Source organism: Coturnix japonica, chromosome 1 (genome assembly GCF_054131305.1).
Source record: "Coturnix japonica strain WE chromosome 1, WE-NBRP24, whole genome shotgun sequence".
In the NCBI taxonomy this organism is placed as follows: Eukaryota; Metazoa; Chordata; class Aves; order Galliformes; family Phasianidae; genus Coturnix; species Coturnix japonica.
Window position 1 is genome coordinate 96,889,664 of NC_140663.1, and position 19,644 is coordinate 96,909,307.

A 19,644-nucleotide genomic window follows, 5' to 3' on the forward strand; every position below is an offset into this window, starting at 1 on the left:
CTGTGGTGTCACTGTTCATTGCAGGGGAGTTGGACTAGGTGACCTTTAAAGGTTCCTTCCAACTCCAAGTATTCTGTGATTCTACAATCCCATACAAATATATCCTCAGATAAACAGATGAACATGTTTCCATTCAGGTAAATGACTGCATGCTGCTGGGGAAGGGCGGCTGCACCCTGCTGCACGCTGCAGCTCACACCATATATGGCTGGTGAAGGTCGTCTTTGGTAGGGGAACCGTAAGTGACATTCCTGTGACAGCTTTGCAAGCAGAGCCAAAAGAGGTGCTTGGAGCTGGGGAGCTGCAGCAATCACAGGCTAAGCAGTCTAGCCTAGTCTAGGTAGTCTAGCCAGGTTTCCAAGGCAGGCAGAAAAGGGAAGAAGAGGGACACCTTGGCCACCAAAGGCCACATAACCTAGTTACAACTGTCCTGGAGTTTCTTCCTCTCTCAGAGGTTCAACATAGAATCCTGTCCACATTTATGCTGTACTCCACAGAATTTTCCAATATATATGCAAGAGAGCACATGGTATATTAATTCTTTGCCTTTGGTTAAGATTTTTTGTGTGTTAGCATCACATCACTGCTAACAAAAGTCTTAAATTTGGAATGCCATTTGTACACAATTCCACATTTCAGAATGCCCTTTAGTGTATAATTCCTTTTATATAAAGCATAAGCAGCCAGTGAGCAATACCTATGCCTGGAGGTATGCTCACTGGGCCAATGAGCAGCAAGGCTGCCAAATGGAATAAGCCATAGGTGATGAAGCCAGGGACTTAAGCTACTGTGGTCTTGAGAAAAATAAACCTCTGACAGTTCCCCTGCCTATTTTATGTCCCCTAAGCAACAAAATTGGAATCTGAGGCAACATTTGTGCAACATTTGCCTAATGACTTTAAGCTTCTTTCATCTCTCTGGTAAAATAAGAAATTCTCCAGAAAATCAGAAAATATGATCACTGTTGTATTGGTAACAACGTGATAGGTTTTATCTATGGCAAAGGTGATGAGCAAGTGAACTAATCACACATTTGCAGGTACTCCTTGGCCAACCTGTGCTTTCGCTGCATGAAGTCAGGGACAGACTCAGTGTCAGCCTTCCTGTAGTAGTCAGTTGTAATGACAGAGGAAGTGGTGACTGTGTAGAAGTTCTGAATGATGCTCTGCAATGCAGGCTGCAGCTGGCTCTCGCTTCCCATCTCTAAAACTATTATTACATAATCCAGAAATTTCAGAGTCTTTTTCAAGGAGAATACTGACAGCAGGCTGACCCAAGCTCTTAAGAGCTTATTATATGCACTCCTATCTCTCCTATGATCAAAATGGCCCTTTCTAACCTTAAAAATCTGCATCCCAAGATGCCCTGTTTGGGTGAGGTACCCAAACAACACCTTGTGCAAAGCCAAAAGACCTTCCTCCCTCGTTGTACTGAACGCCAGAGTCAAGTTGCCTGGTGAAATGCAAGCACTGGGAGTTTACCTGAGGTAAAGAATTTGTGCCTAACATTTTATTGTTTCTCCAGATGTAGGTGTACTGGGACATATCCCAGCACCCAGGCTTGGCCTTCATTAACAGGGTGTAGAAATGTGACGGGTGAGTGGGTGCCCATCAGGTAGAATCAGTGTTCTTTCTGCAAGCTTATGAAACAGCTCAAAAGAAAAACTTCTAAGGCCACAAGCAACATTTGTAGTTAATATTTTATTGTTTTTTCACGAGTGAAAAATGTATGGGAAGAAGGAGAAAGACTGAAAGGTAATGTGAAGGTCCACTGTGGGAGGCTACAAGTGAAATAGAAAGGTGCTTTGTAACCTGGTTACAAAGAAAAACATTATGACTAAGGCACAGTGTTTCCTCACTTATTAAAATAAATAAAATGGGAGAGATAAAAAAAGAAAAGAAAAAAAAGAAGTGGAAGCTAAGTAATGCAGACAATGACCTTGTCACAAATAGCTACACTGGGCCTATTAAAATAAGGTGAACAGCAAGTGCCCCAGCCCAAAATACCTGAAAGCACCTGGAGTGGAAGGGGAGCTGCAGGAGGCAGACCTTTTGAAATGCTTAATGTTCAAAGGTTTTAGTGCAGTGAAGGCCATTTTCAACGCAAGTTTAAACATTTTCAGCAATGCTTCATGGGTCTACACCTAGATAACCAACAAGCGAGAGCATTTGCTCTCTCACTGAGGGTAGGAAGTAGAAGCAATATACAGACCACACGATGAGAACCCAAGAGAGCAATGCCCAAGCTAATAAGTCAACAGCTATCCAAAGCCTGGCCTGGTCTACCTTTCTCTAGAGGAGACAAAGTCTCAGATAATTAAGCCGACAGAAATATTCCAAGCTTAAAACATTGGCCTTACCCTCAGCTTAATGGCAGGCACCATACAAATCTATTTTTAAAAATACACCCTGTTTTCAGTTGTCCTATGTTTAAATATCATGGGAAGAGAAGCTTGGCTAACCTGCTACTTCAACGACAGCACAGTGTTTTGCATCCCTTGCCTATCCAAATACTTTGGTAGCGGTCTGCTGCCACTCTGCCTTTGCCTTGCCTTTGAACCAACTGTTTTGCATGACTTTTTTTCAAGCCTTTCCCACTTCTTCTCACTCTTTGGTAGCTAAAAATGAGATATACATCTGCAGAGTAGAAATAAAAAGTCCCCTCCTGCCCAGACCATTGCTTCTTTGATCCCATACAAGAAAACAGGCTTTGACCTGGCTAGGTTGCTATTTTAAGCAATGCAGTGTTCAGAGCAGACATATTTCTGCCTGAGAGCAGAGACACCTAATACTTGCTACCAAAGCAGCAGGGTTCAGCTACTGCCTTCTCCCTGCAGCTTGGTTTACACAGTCCATGGAAGAAGGGCATATGGAGGCCACAGGCAGGAATACCTTGCTGACATGGACCTCACACTGGATAGTGCAAGAAATAAGCATCTGTGCTAAGGGGGCTGCTCTTGGGACCTAGAGAAACAGCTCATGGGCTACAAGTTAGGCACACACATAAAGGTGCATCCATGACTAAACAGCAGAGACCTTGAGAAACTGCTTTTCACTGTGTGGAAATTCACTTTGCAACCACAGGCTAGCACCTAGGTCTTCTGCAGTCATTAAAGGTGATCAATACTCACAACACTGCATGTTACTCAGTCCTTGTACAAAGGTGGGTATTGCTTCTGAGATCAACCTGGATCCACAAGAAGGAAAAACATAAGTACTCTGCAAGTCTTATCTGGGGTACACAATGTGAATTAAGGACAGTCACTAAAAAAGTTCCCTCTGAAGTCCACAGAAATGTTTTTTCAGCAAAAAATAATAATAAAAGCACATCCTTTCTAAAAATTCTACCTCAAAAAGGTACATGATTCTCAGAAAAACTACTTATCCATAACACTGTACAGTTTATACTATGATTATTCAAAAATACAAAGGAAATCTTTCTGCTACATTTTCTTGGAAGACAATGATATTACTTGAAAACGATTGCCTAAACAATACTTGGCTGTTAATACCTCTAGCTTATGCTCGATCCAGTTTGTTTTGAAGTACACTGACTACTGCAAGAATTCATGCTGGCAACACCAAAATTTGTATTTCTCACCAGGTGAAGCTAAGAGTCCATGATACTCCCATTGGTGTGTCTCCTTCCCTGACCTTACAGTGACTGAAACAATGTGGTCAGGCAACTTTGCAGCACCCGAGCCATCACAAACCCATCAGCTTCATTGTCACCTCTGTAATTCTGCCTGTCCTAGGCCAGCACCGGGAGCTTGGCAGGTGGGAAAGCAGCTAGCCTGGTTCATAGCAGGTATCGCTTGGGTTGTCCCCATGCAAAGTTCAGTCCAGTCCTTTCTCCCATTTGGCTAGGAAGACTTCTCCTCAGGAATGTGAATGCTCGGCTGTTCTACTGCCAGCTGGTTTTCAAAGACACAGCACAGCTTGTAATTTTCTATAAGCTTGGCTTGAAAATACTCCTGGTCCTTCTTGTGCCAAATGTCTGTTGCAATGTATGTGTTGTAGGGGTTGTGGGAGTCATCCAGCCTCCTAGCACGGATATTGGTCACCATGACTCCCACTGTGAAGAAGCCAAAGAGACCAACCATCATCAGCAAGTAGATGATTTCCAGGCTGCCACCAGTGCTTCCAGCTGTAGAGGGAGCAGTGCTATTTGTCTGCTCCAGGTGGTCTTGAAGCAGCTTGGAGAGGAGAATGCTCAGGGCTGTGTCATTGGACAGCACCAACATCTTTTTTCTTTGGCCCCTTGCACTTCTTTCTTCCCTAGTTTCCCTAGAAAAGAAAAATAAATAGGGACATGTCATCAGACAAAGACATGATTTTCTCTGTTTGCTTTACTGGTTTCCCCCAGCAAGGAAGTTGTCTCAGGACATGCAGAGAGTCAGGACCTGAGAAAGTACCCGGGAAGCCTGCTCACCTTCTCCTTCCAAGCAAGGCCAGTGAGGATGCATCCATCCCCTGCAAATACTTGTCTTAAAAACCCTCCATGATACCAAGTCCTCAGTCTCCACACATAGCCTATTATGGTACTTTACTGCTCCAGCCATTGGCCACTCACCCAGCCCAAGCTTATGCTCATGCTGCTTACAGCCCATGGCTTCTTCCCCAAGCCCCACACGCACCAGGACAGGCTCACACCCATGCTACAGCAGCTGCTTTTGGCTTTGAGGGTTATCATCCTGGCTTTCCCTCTTTCCAAAACCAGAACTGAATCTGGAAACAAAATTTCTGTACCTGATCTGAAGTGGAAATAACTGGAACCTGCAGCAAGCATCACACATCCACCTCTGTTGAGAAGCTTTGCCTTCTGCAACCCTTGTATGGATATAGCATAGAGACTGAGCAACCAAACACTTGAGAGACATTTATCCTAAGCTTATTTAATGTGAATTCCCACTTGCCCAAGGATGGTGTTTACAGGGGGTATTCAGTGACTGCCTACCCAGCAGTGGCTGCTACCGAGGTGCAAGGAAAACCTTTTCCTTCTCCCCTTCCTTACAGGCAGACCAGTGCTTTCTCCCCCAAACTAAATTGCTATGCAACCCGCGTTTTATTGTCTGATTAGGAGAACTTTCACTAGCATTGCTGCAGATCAGGAATGCCATCAGGAGATGGATCTACCAAGAAGCACTGAACAATCAAAGCCTCCTAGCCACAGCCTACTGTGCTGACAACCCTCTACAATAATGCCCCTCACTACAAGAAAGACACTGGAGCCCTGGAGGATGTCCAGAGAAAGGCAACAACAAAGATGTGAAGGGTTTGGAGCACAAATCTGATGGGGAGTGGCTGAGAGAACCGGGGCTGTTCACTCCAGACTTAGGGCAAACCTCATCACTCTCTACAACCACCTGAGAGGAGGTCATGGTGAGGTGGGGGTTGGCCTCTTCTCCCAGATAGCAGTGACATGATGAAAGGGAATGGCCTCAAGTTGCACCAGGGGAGGTTCAGTTTGAGTATTAGGAAAAATTTCATCTCAAAAAGAGCGGTGATGCAGTGGCACAGGCTGCCCAGGGAGGTGGTGGAGTCTCCATCCCTGGAGGTGTTCAAGAGCCGTGTGGATGTGGCACTGAGGGATGTGGGCAGTGGGCATGGTGGGGGTGGGCTGATGGTTGTACTGGGTGATCCCAAAAGTCTTTTCCAAACTTTAATAATTTTGTGACTCTAAGAAGTTGAAGGGTCATTTTCCCTTTTTAATGTTATCTATGAATTTTTTCACACAGCCCTGTCACCACTGCAATCCCAAAGCCTCAACAGCCAGGTAACACAACTGAACAATCCCATCACAATGCCTAATTTTAACAGCTCTAGAAAATTAAGACAACAGTTTCTCCCTGCTTTTGCCCTTAACACTTCTGAATCAAGGTACTGTTATTCAAGGTGACTTCTGTCACAGCAATCTTTTAATAACGTAAGATGGCTGTCAGTGCTTTCTACAGTTTTAAATACGTGATAACAGGTCAACCTGTTAGCAAAAGCTTCAGCATGGGCTTCCTGATTTTGTGAGATTTTTGTTTGTTTTGGGCTTGGGTTCTTTTTTTGCTGTTGTTCTTTGGTTGGTTTGCTTCATTTTGTTTGTAAGAAGTACTGTTATGTTCATTTATAATACATCAAGAATGAAATGAACCCTTGGGCACAAAGTCACCAAAAGATCCAGGCAGCAATTACATCTCTGCGTGAGGGCAGCATTAATGATACATAGCTGTTGTGCAGGACCTCTATGAAATAAGGATGTTAGCTGTGTACACAGCCTCCAGCTGTTGTTAATGACACTGCAGTGGATGTGAAGTGTCTGGAGGTTTCTCTGAATTGTCTGCGCCTCGTTATAACACAAATGCTGTAGAAGGAGATGTTGAGTTAGAGGAAATGAGAACAGAACACTTATCTTGTGACCTCCTATCTCACATGTGGAGAGCAGTAATTTACTCTCTACTGTGCTTTGGCAGCTAAATGAAATATGCCATCAATTCAGACACGAATATGATCAAACGTACTTGTAAAAATTAATTGCTAATACAACCATCTATGCCGATTTTTGCACCAGATTTGTCCAAACCATTTTACTAGACTTCCATGCTGTGCAATCGTGGATTTGAGGCCAGGTCTCATTGGAAGTCAGATGCTCAGCCCGGGATGATTAATGTCATGAAGAAAGTTTTGCTTTCCTTATCACACATTCCAGAGCAACACAATCAGCCCACACCACCCGAACCCAGACTCCTACTCTTGGTGAGTGAATGACCTTGCAGGGCTCAGGTGAGGCTCTCAAGGGCTCAGATTCACAACATTCTGAGCACTTCCTGAGATGAGCTGCCTTTCCAGCAGGAAAAATGAGCACATGTGGGAGCATGCCTCGGTATTTTGGTTTTAAATAGAGATGAGCCTGGGGGTGGCAGAGGGAGACAAAATCCCCTCTACAAACAATATTGTGATCCAACTCATTTCTTTAGTTGCATGAGTCAAAGCTACAGGAAATAACATCTTGGCAGCTTGAGCTCAATAGTTAAAATCTATTCACTTTTCACAGCTGTTTTCAGATCCTTTAATAAGGGAAGGAAGAGAAAAAGAAGCCTAAACCTTTATCTGAGATTACTCCTCCTAAGTGCACAGAATGTGTCAACACTGTAAAATGTAAAACTGCTAATAAATCATTGCAATAACTACTTGTTGCCAGCCTGGCTCCATCTCCACAGCCAAATCAGACTTACAGGCTGAGGGAGGGAGGAGGCACATTCTGGTTTCCAAGGAGGACAGCTCCTCCTGAAACATCAGTAAGCCTAAAGGTCTCATCTACCACTCCACAAGCATAGTTCAACTCCACTGAAACCCATTTAGAGCTGCAGTACACAGGACTGGGAAGAACTGTCTGTATCACTGGTCTAGTCCATGATAGATGGAAGTCCTAATGTCCTCAAAACTTTGTTCCCCACTCTCTGCGAATGTCTGCTGATGGGCTGCAAATCATCATCACTGTCCCAGTCCCTTGTGGGGCTCCTCTAAGGAGCTCCATGTAAAACTGAGAGCATCCCAAAACCTGGTGGCCATGGGCTGCAACCCCTGTAAGCCATCTGGGTTGATGGTCCCCATACCACACTACCCAATGGGAGATGTGTGGCAGGTGATTACACCTCCTATCCCCTCTATGTTTTGGGGGACAGGCATTAAGCAGTAGTAGTTCTTTGCCTGGTGTTAAGAATGGCCTGAGGCAAACTTGTTAACAGTTCAGCAGTTCCCTTACTGGGCAGTGATTCAGAGGGAATTCCCTAAGGCTGATAACAGCCTGAGCTACATCCTGCTCTCAGGTGTGTTGCTGCTTCTCCACCCGTTACATTAAATGCAGATCAAATGTGCCTCCAAAGCAAAAAGTAGAGTGCTGAGTGCAAGTTTATTGTTAACACTAAAGTTTCCCAGCTGTGCAGATGTACTGCTGGCTTTGTTCAAGCTCATCTTTCATTGAATGTCAATGACGACCTGAGCCACTGCTCCACTGGCTGTGATCCACAGCATCAAGAAGTGAATGAACAGGCTCTCAGCAGGCGTAGAAGCATGCCTTCAATCTAAACTTAGTGCAGACGGGAGGATCCTAGGACGGTGTTTGCTTTCTCTGATGGTTGGAATTACTTGGGATGCTTTCAGCCTTGCTGCTGTTCTAAGCAAAAGTTTCCCCAGGGAAATATTTGCATAGGTTGGCTGTTAATTGCAGCTGGGGGCTCCACCAATGAGGAAAAAAAACCAAACAATTCAAACCCAAGTACAGCTTAGAGCTATGAAGTGCTACAGCTGCAGCATGCAAACCTATGTCTGTGAGATGCATAGTCTGACTCTGCTTTGGGTCTGTGGTGAGGCCAAGCAGAGCAGCTGGAAGATCGTGCATTGCCCAGCTGGGTGCTGAGGCAGCCGCATTCACCCTGCTGAGGAAGTAAGACTGTGACTTGGTATCTCTGCAGAGCTGTAAATTGACATTTGAGTTCAAGCAAGGCAATTAGCAACTGCAGAGAATCAGGCACTTAATATTACTTTTGTCTTCTTTATAAGCATCAGAACTGACTTATGTCTGGCTATTTCTCAAGAAAGGCAGAAGGGTACAGGTCTATGTGTTGCAAGGCAGGCTGTAGACTGCTCTCCCAGCCTAGGTGCCTCTGCACAGAGACCTGAACCAACTGGAGCTGCAGCCACAGCCCTGCCTGCTCCACCTGGGGCTGTGCTGGGCTGGATCCCAGCAGTGGAGCTTCAGTGGGTCCCCAAAGACTGCCAGGGTCTAAGAAGTAAGGAGGCAATTTTCTGTCACGTACCTAGAGGATGTGATTACTAGCTTTGGAGCCCAGTGGGAATTTTTCCTCCAGTACAATGTAGGCAAATTAGTTTGCTTTGGCTAGTGGTACCCCTCTTCCCTGCTGAGTTAAAAAGTGGTATTATGTAGGCAGAGGTGGATGTTAAATGACAGGTGCTTATCTCCCATTGCCATTTTCTCAGCTCTCCTAAAACAAAGGACCTACATTTTAATTTATACCAAGCAAACATCTCCAGCAATCTCTCACATTGCTGCCAAGAGCATCAGCAACCAAGCAGCAGGAACTGAGACTTCAGAGGCATTTATACCTTCAGAAAATACACTGCAGCATCAACTTCTCAGGAACTGATGACACACAGAAAAGTCTATTCTACACTGATGACAAAAGTCAGCACAGCACATTGCCCACCTCCCAGTTCTGTAAAGTGATTAAAGTCCCTCCAACATTAAAAGGTAATGGATCTTCTGACCTCATTTCCCTGCCTATTCATTACAGGGATGGGTAGTTCAGACAATAGCTTTCTGGAAAGCAGAGTGTTGCACAAGATAGACTCATTTGGTCCCTTCAGTTCCTGGAAATGTATGCAACAGAACAGCACGATGCAAAGCTAGATCTGAGATGGTACAGTAGAGCAGCCCAGAAGCAAGTAGGGTTCTGGGGATGGATTTACAGTTATGCACAAGTTGCATGCACCATCTGCAACCCCTAGCAAATCTTCAACTCTTCCCCAGGCCACCCATCACTGTCCACTTAAGGTTCCTGTGCTACTCTAAAACGCAACACTTGTACTGAGGGTACAACCACTTCTTCTCAAAAGCACCAGGTAGACATCTAATCCCCTTCCACACACCATATACACACCATACTACTTTGAAGTGAAAAACCCAGCAACCTCCCCAAACAGTAGGCTTCAGAGCATATAAGTTTATCTTCCCAGATGCAGCTGCCTTGGTCTCACACCCAGTCTGACAGAGCAGACAAACACCGTCGCAACTGCAACGGCAAACAAAACCTGTTGAGTGAAAGTCCTGCTCCCCCTTCTCCTTCATCAGTTCAGCCCTGCAACATTTGCAATCAACCCCTGCTCTCATCCCCAGCCCGGTACACACCTGGCAACAAACCTTGGCTGGATGCAAGGCTCCGAGCCCTCCTGGGGGAACTGAAGGTGTGAGCCCAGAGAAGAACATAAACTGTCTGCAAGCAGAAGTTGGCTTCTGGCTCCTCTAGGGACAGCAGCTAGGCTGTCACTGTCCCTATTCCTGGGATCAGTGCAAAAGGTAAGAGGCAAACAGGAAAATATACAGGCTGGGGGAGGGCAGTAGCCTGTGGCAAGGGCCAGCCTCCTGCTGCAAGGTGTGGGCACTGGCCGTGGGTGCCAGGTAAGTGGGAGGTACTGGGGGCAATAGCAGGTAGGACCCAGCCCTAGTAGCTGTTGTGGGGTGCTGGTGAGGCAGCATGAGTGGAAGCACTTCCAGGGCTTCTCCTTCAACACTACACCATCAGCTTGTTCCAGGGGACATAGGCTGACCCCCAGCCATCACCCCAAAACAGCTGCTTTCCATGTGAGAAGAAATGTCTGCCATCACCCCTTGGCTAAAAGGGAATCATTAAAGCACACCTGGAACCTCTGAAATGAATCTAATAGTTTTTCAGGGCAGCTGCATTTAAACGCATAAGAGACAGTGCTGGCAGTGTGTGATAATGAGCTCTGGAGTGCTAAGCAGGCTTCCCAGGTGTGCCCCAACCAGGGACAGCAGCAGCTGGAGAGAAGTGAGAACAGGACAGCAGAGGAGAAGTGAGAGGGTGACTGAAACATAAAAAGGAACAGGTAGAAGCAGTGTCTTAATATCTTCTCCTCTTTCAGGAGCTTTGTTCTATGCTTTTGGTGTGGTGGGGGATGTAGTCCCCACTTTCTGAGCAGCCTGATGGAGCCATAGGTGTCCCTGCCCATTGCAGGGAAGTTGGATTAGGTGACCTTTAAGGGTCTCTTTCAACTCAGACAATTCTATGACTGTGATTCATTGCTCATGGTATTGTTGTGTCCCATCGAAGAGAAGATTGTTAAAAGAAGATTCTTGAAGGTTGGGCAGTGGCTAATTAGGAAAGAAGTGCACTGCTTGGTGAACAAATTGATTGAGTCCTCCAGCTATGCAGAGGGATCAAAATAGGGCTGAGGGTGCTCTGTCTACAGGTGGAGAAGGTTTTGCATGCTCCCTTCTGTTTCTGGGCAGTGTGGGCACACTGAAATATGTGCTCTAGAACTGGAGAGGGTCAAAAAGGAGGTGAGGGAAACAGGAAGAGGAAAAGGAGGACACACATCATCAGAGACAGCAGACAAGGAGCAGCCAAGCCCTGCTTCCTCTTCACAGGAGAAATTTGGGAGAAAATTAGATCACTTCCTCCTCCCATGGCCGAACAGTCAGGAACATGTTGGGAAAGAGGAATGCTGCTCGGCATGGGTTGGCAGCTGTAACCTTTGTTTCAATGAGAGAGCTGTCTGGACAAGGACAAGGCACACAATGAAGCCATCTTGAGCCAAGGTTCGGTGACAGCTGAGCCACAGCACTATGTGCAGGTTTGGCACCACAGTACAAAAAGGACATAAAACTGTTTAAGGATCAAAGGGGGGCTAGAAAAATGGTTAAGGCTCTGAAGGCAAGGTGTGTAGATGAGGCCCCTCAGTGTGCACAGAGCAGAGGAGCTGATGGAGGCCTGATGGCGGCTGCAGCTCCTCACAGGGAGCGGAGGGGCAGCGCTGAGCTCTGCTCTGTGTGACAGCGACAGGTCCCGAGGGAACGGCATGGAGCTGTGCCAGGGGAGGGGCAGCTGGGGGTCAGGGAAAGGGGCTGCACCAGAGGGACGTGGGTATGGAACGGGATGCACAGGGCTGTGGGCACGGCCCCCAGTGCTGGAGTTCAAGGAGAGTTTGGACAACACTCAGACACAGGTTTGATTTTGGGTGTTGCTGTGTGGAGCCTAGAGTTGGATTTGGTGATCCTCGTGAGTCCCTTCCAGCTCTGGATATTCTGTGATTTTATGACAACAAGGATTGATTTTGAAAGATCTTGAGTTCTGTGTGACAAATCACTTCCACTGCCATGAAACCTCTGCTACAGCTGGGTGGATTGCATCTTTGTTACACAAGACCAAATCCATTTTATTTTCTTTAGAAACATCCACGTAACTTCTATTTGACTTTGGTGGTACCTGACAGGGTGATTATTTTTTTAATATAACAAAGGTAATAAACAAAAGCAAGGCTGAAAGCCACAGAACCACTTTGCCCTCCCTGATCTGTCAATAGCTGCAGGTTTCATTTTCTTCACCATAATGACAACATGTGGAGTGACTGGATCCGTCAGAAAGTAAATGCATCACATCTCTTGAAGGTGGCACGAGACGTTTCACAAGTACAAGAATGTGCAGATCTCTCAAATCCATCCTTCTGATGGTGGTAGGGAAAAATTTTTAATGGGTCTTAGCATCATTATGAGGAAAGAAATGGTGTGGCAGGTGTGGGATGCAGAGAATAGAGGTTGTTCTTTCAAAGATTCCATGCTCTGTCTTAAAAAGGTTGCTACTGTGGCTTTCGCACATAAGGAGATAAAGTCTAATATCCAAGAGATCAGTATCTTTGGCACTTTCCCACGCATATCACATTAATCTCTCAAAACCAGAAGAAACTACCGGAAAGCTGCACAAACTCTTAGTTGCTGAGTTTTACTGGGCTTGCTACCAAAGCCCTGAGCAGAAACAAAAGAGCTCAGAAGTGACTTGGAAGGTGCCTTTTGTCTCCTGTGGTCCTGCATTGACCTGAGCTGGGCTCAGCTCATCTCTGCTTCCTCACAGTTGGCCGAAGAGTGGTCAGATGGGACTGTAGTCCCATAGTCCATTCCAAGAAGGAATTCCCACCCAATGGCATTGGTCTAACCCTTTGGGACAACCTCTAATTCAACCCAAACTCTGTGGAAATGACTTTAGATAGAGGTTATCCAAGCCATATTTCAAAGTCTGGGTTTTCAGGGAAGCCATAGCATGGGCTTTCAACCAAATGAAGCTCAAGTTGGAAAGCCAACATTAAAACTACCCAGAATGATGTGTAATATTTAGCAAACCTAATTAGTGACACTAATTCAATTACTGCTATCCAAATGCGTCCAACTCGTAAAAGCCAGGACATGGACCACCTGCTTCCCACTTGTGCACAACTCTGCCATTACACAGCCAGAACACAGACAGAGTCTCTTGGCTGCAGGAGCAGGAGAAATGCCACTGTCAGACCCACAGCTGCTCTTGTCGGCATGGCTGCAGCAAAGTAGAGAGAGCTGCATGGATTTACACCAGCTGGAAAAGTGGGTTTGCAGTTTGCAGTCAGCCAACAAAATATAATTTAGACTTTATAAAGCCGCAATGTTACATTACAAATGTGCTGACACCTGCAGCATTTGGAAAAGACAGCATATGGAGAAGTTTCCAGCTCTCTATAGCAAGGTTAAACTCAATTCCCTTCCACTGAAGAGTAATTCCTGGATGCTGGTAGAGGCACAGTGTTACATTTTTATGATGATGATTCAAATGAGTCATCCCCAATCAACAAGCAATCATTGCTTTAATGACCAGACAGGGAAAATGCGGTTTAGCGGTGACCGACGCTGCAGTTTCTTCTTCTGACTGCTCATCAAGTGCTGTGGGAAGGCTGTGTTGTGAGCTACAAACTTGTATGCAGCCCAAAATGTATCTCTCCTGAGCTGGCTGTGGGTACCAGCTCCAGTGGGACCTGTGTGGCAGTTTCTGCTTCTTCCCAATGACAGTGTTGCGGGCACTCTGTGTTTCACCTCTGTGCTTGGCAAGCAAGTGGACGCATCCCAACAGCAGCACAGGAACCCAGCAGTGGGGCACACTGCTTTCTGAACATCCCATTCCCAGTTCTAGGGATCACAGAATCACAGAATTGTAGGGGTTGGAAAGGACCTCTAGAGATCATCGAGTCCAACACCCCTGCCAAAGCAGGCTCCCTACACCACGTCACACAGGTAGGCGTCCAGGCGGGTCTTGAATATCTCTAGAGAAGGAGACTCCACCACCTCCCTGGGATGTGGGAATCTTCCTTGACCAAGGAAGGGGAAAGGGTCATTTTTCTCTGAGCAGCCATGGAGCAGCACAGGCACACCCAGGTTAGTCTGAGAGGCACTGCCTTGGAAAGTAGGTGACATGGCTAACAACCCCGTGGGGATGCAGCCTGACCCTTATCTCCCATTTCTGATACAACTGCTGTAACCTTAGAGCCACTGCCAGCAAACTAAGAGCTGGTGACCAAAAATATGAGCTTCAAGAACTGCAGTCCTATCCATCATACAGACACCTACTGAGCTGCTCCCGGCTCCTCCAGGACTTGGGCTGAGGAGAGACAGGACTTAGCATCCTCAGAGCAGATTGGTCCAGTGCTCCCACTGATCACAGCTCAGGTTGTGGTCACTGCATGAAAGACCTTCTCTGCTCCACTGCTAAGAAGGCAAGAGGAGAGTGGAGAGCTCTGCACTGCCATGAGCAGCCAGAAGGAGTCTTGTGCACAAAAGGCTTCCTACATCTTGCTCAGGGTGTCTGCTTGGGATGAGCTGCTTGTTTGCTTTAAGGGCTTAAAAAAGGTGGGGCTACATACGCCTTCCAAAGGACTATCTTGAGATTCAGACACTCCAAGGGAGGATTTAAAGATGTTATCTAAAGTTTTCACTTAAATCAGGTGCAAGTGCCAAAGCTATATACTCATAAAAATAAATCATTATGAGCAAAGAGCAAACAGTGCAGTGGAAAAGCACTGAAGACCTCCACACTTTGATAACAGTGACATACTAACTCTAATTAGTGACTGGAAAATACTGTAAACTTTCTCCTCCTTTGGAGTTCACAAAAGTTGAAACTCATTAAGAAATCAAAATAACACACTTCCAGAGAGCTTATACGCAGCAGATGGTTTTATCTGCAACTCAACCTGCAGGCTCTGCTGCTGCAGCAGGAGGCTGGAGGGTGGTGGTGTGCGATGCGCAGTGCAGCTTGAGCTTAGGATCCAAGAGGAGCAGCAGTGCCCTGGCTAAGTGAGGGGCTCCAGGGGAGTCATAGGATATCCTGAGTCAAAGAGACCCACAAGGATCACCAAAACTCATAGGTTACACTCACAGAGCACTTATAAACAAGCTAGATCCCCTGGTATTTGAAAGTCTACAGCCCTTAATGGTAGGATCCTTCAAGCACAACCACTCAACCCCACCAAAACCCCAGTGGGCAGAGGTGGCTTTGTAAAAGCGATGACCTACAGGGAGCCACAGTGTCAGGAGGGAGGTTTTAGGAAGCCACAACAGTATCACTGCATTGTTGGAGGCTTATTCATTCTCCTGATGCTTAAGGTATTGAAAACCTGACAGGTTTGCATTGTTGCCCATTTGTCAGTGGGTCGCTTAAGCAACAACAGTATTGAACCTTTGGCTTTTCCTCCATCAAGTCCAGCCACCACAGGGAGAGTTTCATACCTATGTTTTTATCAGCAGGTTTCCTCATTCACCAAGTAGAGATGGTTTATGCTCAGAAACCAGTTTTGCTGGCAGTGCTGCCAAAAGAAAGCAAGACAAAGATCTTCTGCTGGTACAATAACACTAACTGTCCAAACATCCCTTCCAGTCTGTCAGGAATTTGCATGAAATTGCTAGGCTAAGGGCATGATAGGAGGCATTGCTGTGCACCAGGAAGGGCATCCTCAAAATTTCACCCGTTCAGAAAAGGTACCAGGTCATGAGGGGAAGGGAAATCTTGTATCTTGGAAAGCCAACATGCAAAATACCTTTCCAGTCATTTAGGTGAAATAACAAAAGCTATATCCCCACACATGCTACCCACAGCTTCCTATGCTTGCAAGCAGTGTGAAGTCCAACTTTGCTCGTGTTATCAAGGAAGGCTTTCAAAGGTAGTGCTATTCCTGGCTTTTTTGTTCTTTTCTTCTTTTAAAGAAGCTGTGTGTTTTACAGTCAGGTATAGATAAGCTTCTCACCAGAAGCAGGCACGCATATCTCCTCGCTATGCCTTTTTTCCCCTTGAGCAAACACCAGATGCAAGCAGCATGAGCAAACTGCCACCCTCCAAACCCTGAGATGCTTTGTGTTTCTGGCTCACTGACCGGTGGCTGCCCGCCCTGGGACATGCTCCCTCCAGGCTCACAGCTACACTCCTGCAGCCAGATCTGAAGCGATCTGAAGCACCAGCACAGTGTCCTAAGCCTCTCATCTCTCCCTACCCCAGTTTTGCTCATATTCAACCTTGTTAGCATGGACAAGCTTTCTCCTAGGGCAAGGAGCCATTGTTGTCCCCAAAACTGCCCAGTTGCCTTCTTGGGAAGATGCAGGAAGAGCCGGGCTTGTGTTTGCTTTGTGCCCAGTGGAGAAGGTGAGTGGAGCTGGGGACTCAGTTTTTCAACTGAAGGGAACCCATGTGGTTCTGAATATTAGATAGCTCCTTGGGCTACATAACAACTTACATGCAGCTTTATAAACTGAAGGGCAAGACAATTTCTTGTTTAGTATGTGAGCATAGATGGAATATGTTTCTTCTGCAATCACAGCCAGATAGAAGGAAAGGAAGTCCTGAGTCATAAGAACAGAAAGCATGGGAAAGGCAATATGAGAGTGGTGCTGCTCCACCTGGAGCCAGCACTTTTCATCAGGTTGCTCTTCACTCTGTCTAATACTTCAGAGTAAAAGGGTGTGGGGTGACTCAGAAGAAGGGCATATCTGAGAGGGCACTCAGCATCTGAAATACCTTGAAGCAATGTGATTCATTTCTTCCAGGAAACAATTACCAGCTCCTACATACAAACAGCTGTAAATGACCATTTCTTTCAATCCATTTCTTTGTCTTACAGTAGCCAGAGCACATGTTTAGGGAAAACTGGTAAGAAACTAGTGTTGGGCTATGTGTTCCTTGGTACAGGCCCTCAGCTACCAGCAGCAGGTTCTGCATTCATACAGCCACGTGCTGTTAGATGACTCCCTACGTCTTGCTGAAATCAGAGATGAGCACAACTAACACAAACTAAGAATGCACTGAAAACATCTAGGAATTTTCCTAACCAAAAGGAGTGTGAAACAACAAACACTGAGGTAGCATCAAACAAGCATGCCTCTGGTTGGACCTTTCAGCTTTGCTAAGGTACTAATCCCACTGGTGCATTCATAATAACATACCGCCACTTAACCATAAGGACACTGCAAATAATAAGACAATGACCATAAATTATTCTATGATAGCAAGACTGCTGCAGCATGTGTTGGGTTCCTTCCATGCCATAGGGCTTCTTACACCTTGCCAGTCCCCATCACACTTGAGCATTCCCAGCTGTGCTAACATGGCTGCTGCTACTTTGTTCTCTGGACGAGAGGAAAAGCACAGAATTATGGAATCATCTAGGCTGGAAAAAGCTTCAAAGGTCATTGTAAGTCCAACCATCCTACCAGAAGTCCCACCACTAACCCATGTCCCTTAGCACCACGTCAACACATTTCAGAAATACCTCCAGGGACGGGAACTCCACCACTTACCTGAACAGCCCATTCCAGTGCTTGACCACTCTCTGCGTAAGAAAATCTTCCTGATAGCAGATCTAAAACATCCCTGGTGCAATTTGAGGCTGTTTCCTCATATCCTGCCACTTGTCACTTGAGAAAAGAGTCCAACACCCGCCTCGCTGCAGCCTTTCAGGTAGCTGTCGAGCAGGCTGCAGAAGAACTGCTGGCCGTACCAAAATCGCCATCTAATTTCTCCTCCCTTTCAAATAAAATCACCTCTTGTTTGTCACCTACCTGCATTGGGCGTCCCCAGCTGTCTGTGGATTCAGGAGCGAAAGTCAGTGATGCATCAGGGGTCAGTGCTGGCTGTGCTGGCGTAGGATGGGTGGAAGGAGGCTGCCCATGGACACAAAGCATAACTAGACTTGCCGTGGGCTGAAGTTATGCAAATGTACTTAATCAGCACTTAACTCCTTACCTCAGAGCAGGACCCACAATACAGGGTGAAGAGGAGATCAGTGATATGAAGTTTAACACGAAGTCTATTACTCAGCCGCTCCTTTCTTCAAGGCAACTCCTTTTCTTCCTTTCCTATGTTAGCACCGTTTTAATCACAACTTCCTCATAGCAGAGACCTCATTTTTCATTTACCTCAAAAGCCTCTCGCAGAGTTTGGGCATGATGTAATTAGAGGCAATGATGATAATTAATCGATTTTGAAGTTGCCATCTCTCTTCAGTGCGTTTAATGAATGTCAGTGATAGAGCTTTCCAGAAGTGCCAGAGGCTGTAGCTCCACCTAATGACATTGCTGAAAGTGAACCTTGAATGCATGCTGAAAGAGATTAATGGTGGTAGATAGGCGGACGGCACTGCTCTCTGTCTTTGTTGTCAATGATCTGGAGATGTGAGTCCAAGGCTCCGGAAAAAGATGGAGCTGGAGAACATATAAGCTAATGGTTTGCGTGGCTGGTAGACAAGTGCAGTGATGGGGAGAGGCGTGTTGAAGTGTAGCCTAAGAGTTTCCTGCCAACCCACTGAAATGCACGGCTTGGTGATTAGCAATATCTCTACTGCCAGCCTTGAAACCTCAGCTTGTTGACCTGCTTGGTTTCTTACTGTGCAGCCACAAAAGAAAGAGGGACAGAGCTGCACCAGCAGCACCAGTGAGCAGCAGCCTCAGGGCGAGGACCCTGCTTCTCTGGTAGTTTGTTCTCAGCTGGGCTGACAGCTGTGACCTCAAAGGCACACCCACAGAACCTGGTGGCTTCCTCAGAGCTGCGGAACATTTTTATTCTGCACCACTGGCTCCTACCCTGGCAAGGGAGCAAAAATCCACTTCTGCTGCCAACCCAGAGGAGGGGTGTTGCTAGACCTCAGACTCCTGCTTCTACCACCTCCACAAATTCCTATCCCTAATAAAATCCACAACACCCAAATCAGAAATGCACTCACAAGAGCAGAAGCTTTGCGCCTGCAGGTTGGTGGGGTCTTGATGCAGAGCAACACCTGCCTGCTACCTGCCCCAGCTCCTTGTGCCTTCCTCACTCTGGGGCTTTGAGTATGCATTCTTGCACACATTTTAAACATGCACGTATGAACATTTATTTTGGTACACATTGCATATTTCTGTTACTTTGAGCATTTCCTTTCCTCCTAAGAAAACAATCCTTCTTGGGTTTTTTGTTTTTTGTTTTTTGTTTTTTTTGTTTTTTTTTTTTAATTCCCTCCCACTCGTAACAATGGACTAGGCATGGAGCGAAACTGTCCCTCCTTAAATCAGACTGTCATGCATTCCTCTCCCTTTAAATAAGGGGCTATTGCTAAGCTCACAATTTCCATTCTCTTGCAGCCAACAGCAAGGCTGAAGCCCATCCTGGCTCTGTCCTGGTGCTGTCAGACGTGACCTCATTTGCCCATGCCCTCTGTGTGCCACGTGGGATGAGCCACGCTCAGCCACAGCCTGTGGATAGTATGTCCTCAAGCAAGAAGAGAGGTGACCTCAGCCAGAGTGTTTGTGAAATGTTTCTGTCCCTGGAGGTGTTCAAGAGCCGTGTGGATGTGGCACTGAGGGACGTGGCCAGTGGGAATGGTGGGGGTGGGCTGATGTTTGGACTAGGAGGTCTTAGAGTTTTTCTCCAACCTTCATGATTCTGTGGTTCCCTTCTATGATTCTAAAATGTCTGGAATTGAGTATATACATTAGTAAATGTCCCCAGAGAATGCATTGCCATTAAATGCATTAGCCGGTAATTAGCAGTACCAATAATTTTTAGCTGGTAGCTAAAAA

At 46.2% G+C, this 19,644-nt stretch overlaps 1 protein-coding gene across 2 annotated transcripts; it reads right to left on the minus strand.

The window, feature by feature from the left end:
- Positions 1-1,688: 1,688 nt before the first annotated feature.
- KCNE1 (potassium voltage-gated channel subfamily E regulatory subunit 1) lies at positions 1,689-19,008 on the minus strand. 2 transcript variants are annotated; one of them, XM_085547910.1, is made up of 3 exons: positions 17,834-19,008; positions 17,650-17,751; positions 1,689-4,286 (listed from the first exon to the last, which is right to left on the minus strand). In XM_085547910.1, exon 3 carries the CDS (start codon positions 4,241-4,243, stop codon positions 3,863-3,865), a length of 381 nt encoding a protein of 126 aa, XP_085404036.1. In that variant the 5' UTR covers positions 4,244-4,286; positions 17,650-17,751; positions 17,834-19,008; the 3' UTR covers positions 1,689-3,862. The 2 variants fall into 2 exon arrangements, with proteins under 2 accessions (XP_085404036.1, XP_015737535.1); XM_015882049.3 differs by lacking the exons at positions 17,650-17,751; positions 17,834-19,008 and adding an exon at positions 9,916-10,048.
- Positions 19,009-19,644: the final 636 nt, after the last annotated feature.

Bases quoted from the DNA above. Each gene is read 5' to 3' on its own strand.
- KCNE1 (XM_085547910.1), bottom strand. From the start codon at position 4,243: ATGTTGGTGCTGTCCAATGACACAGCCCTGAGCATTCTCCTCTCCAAG.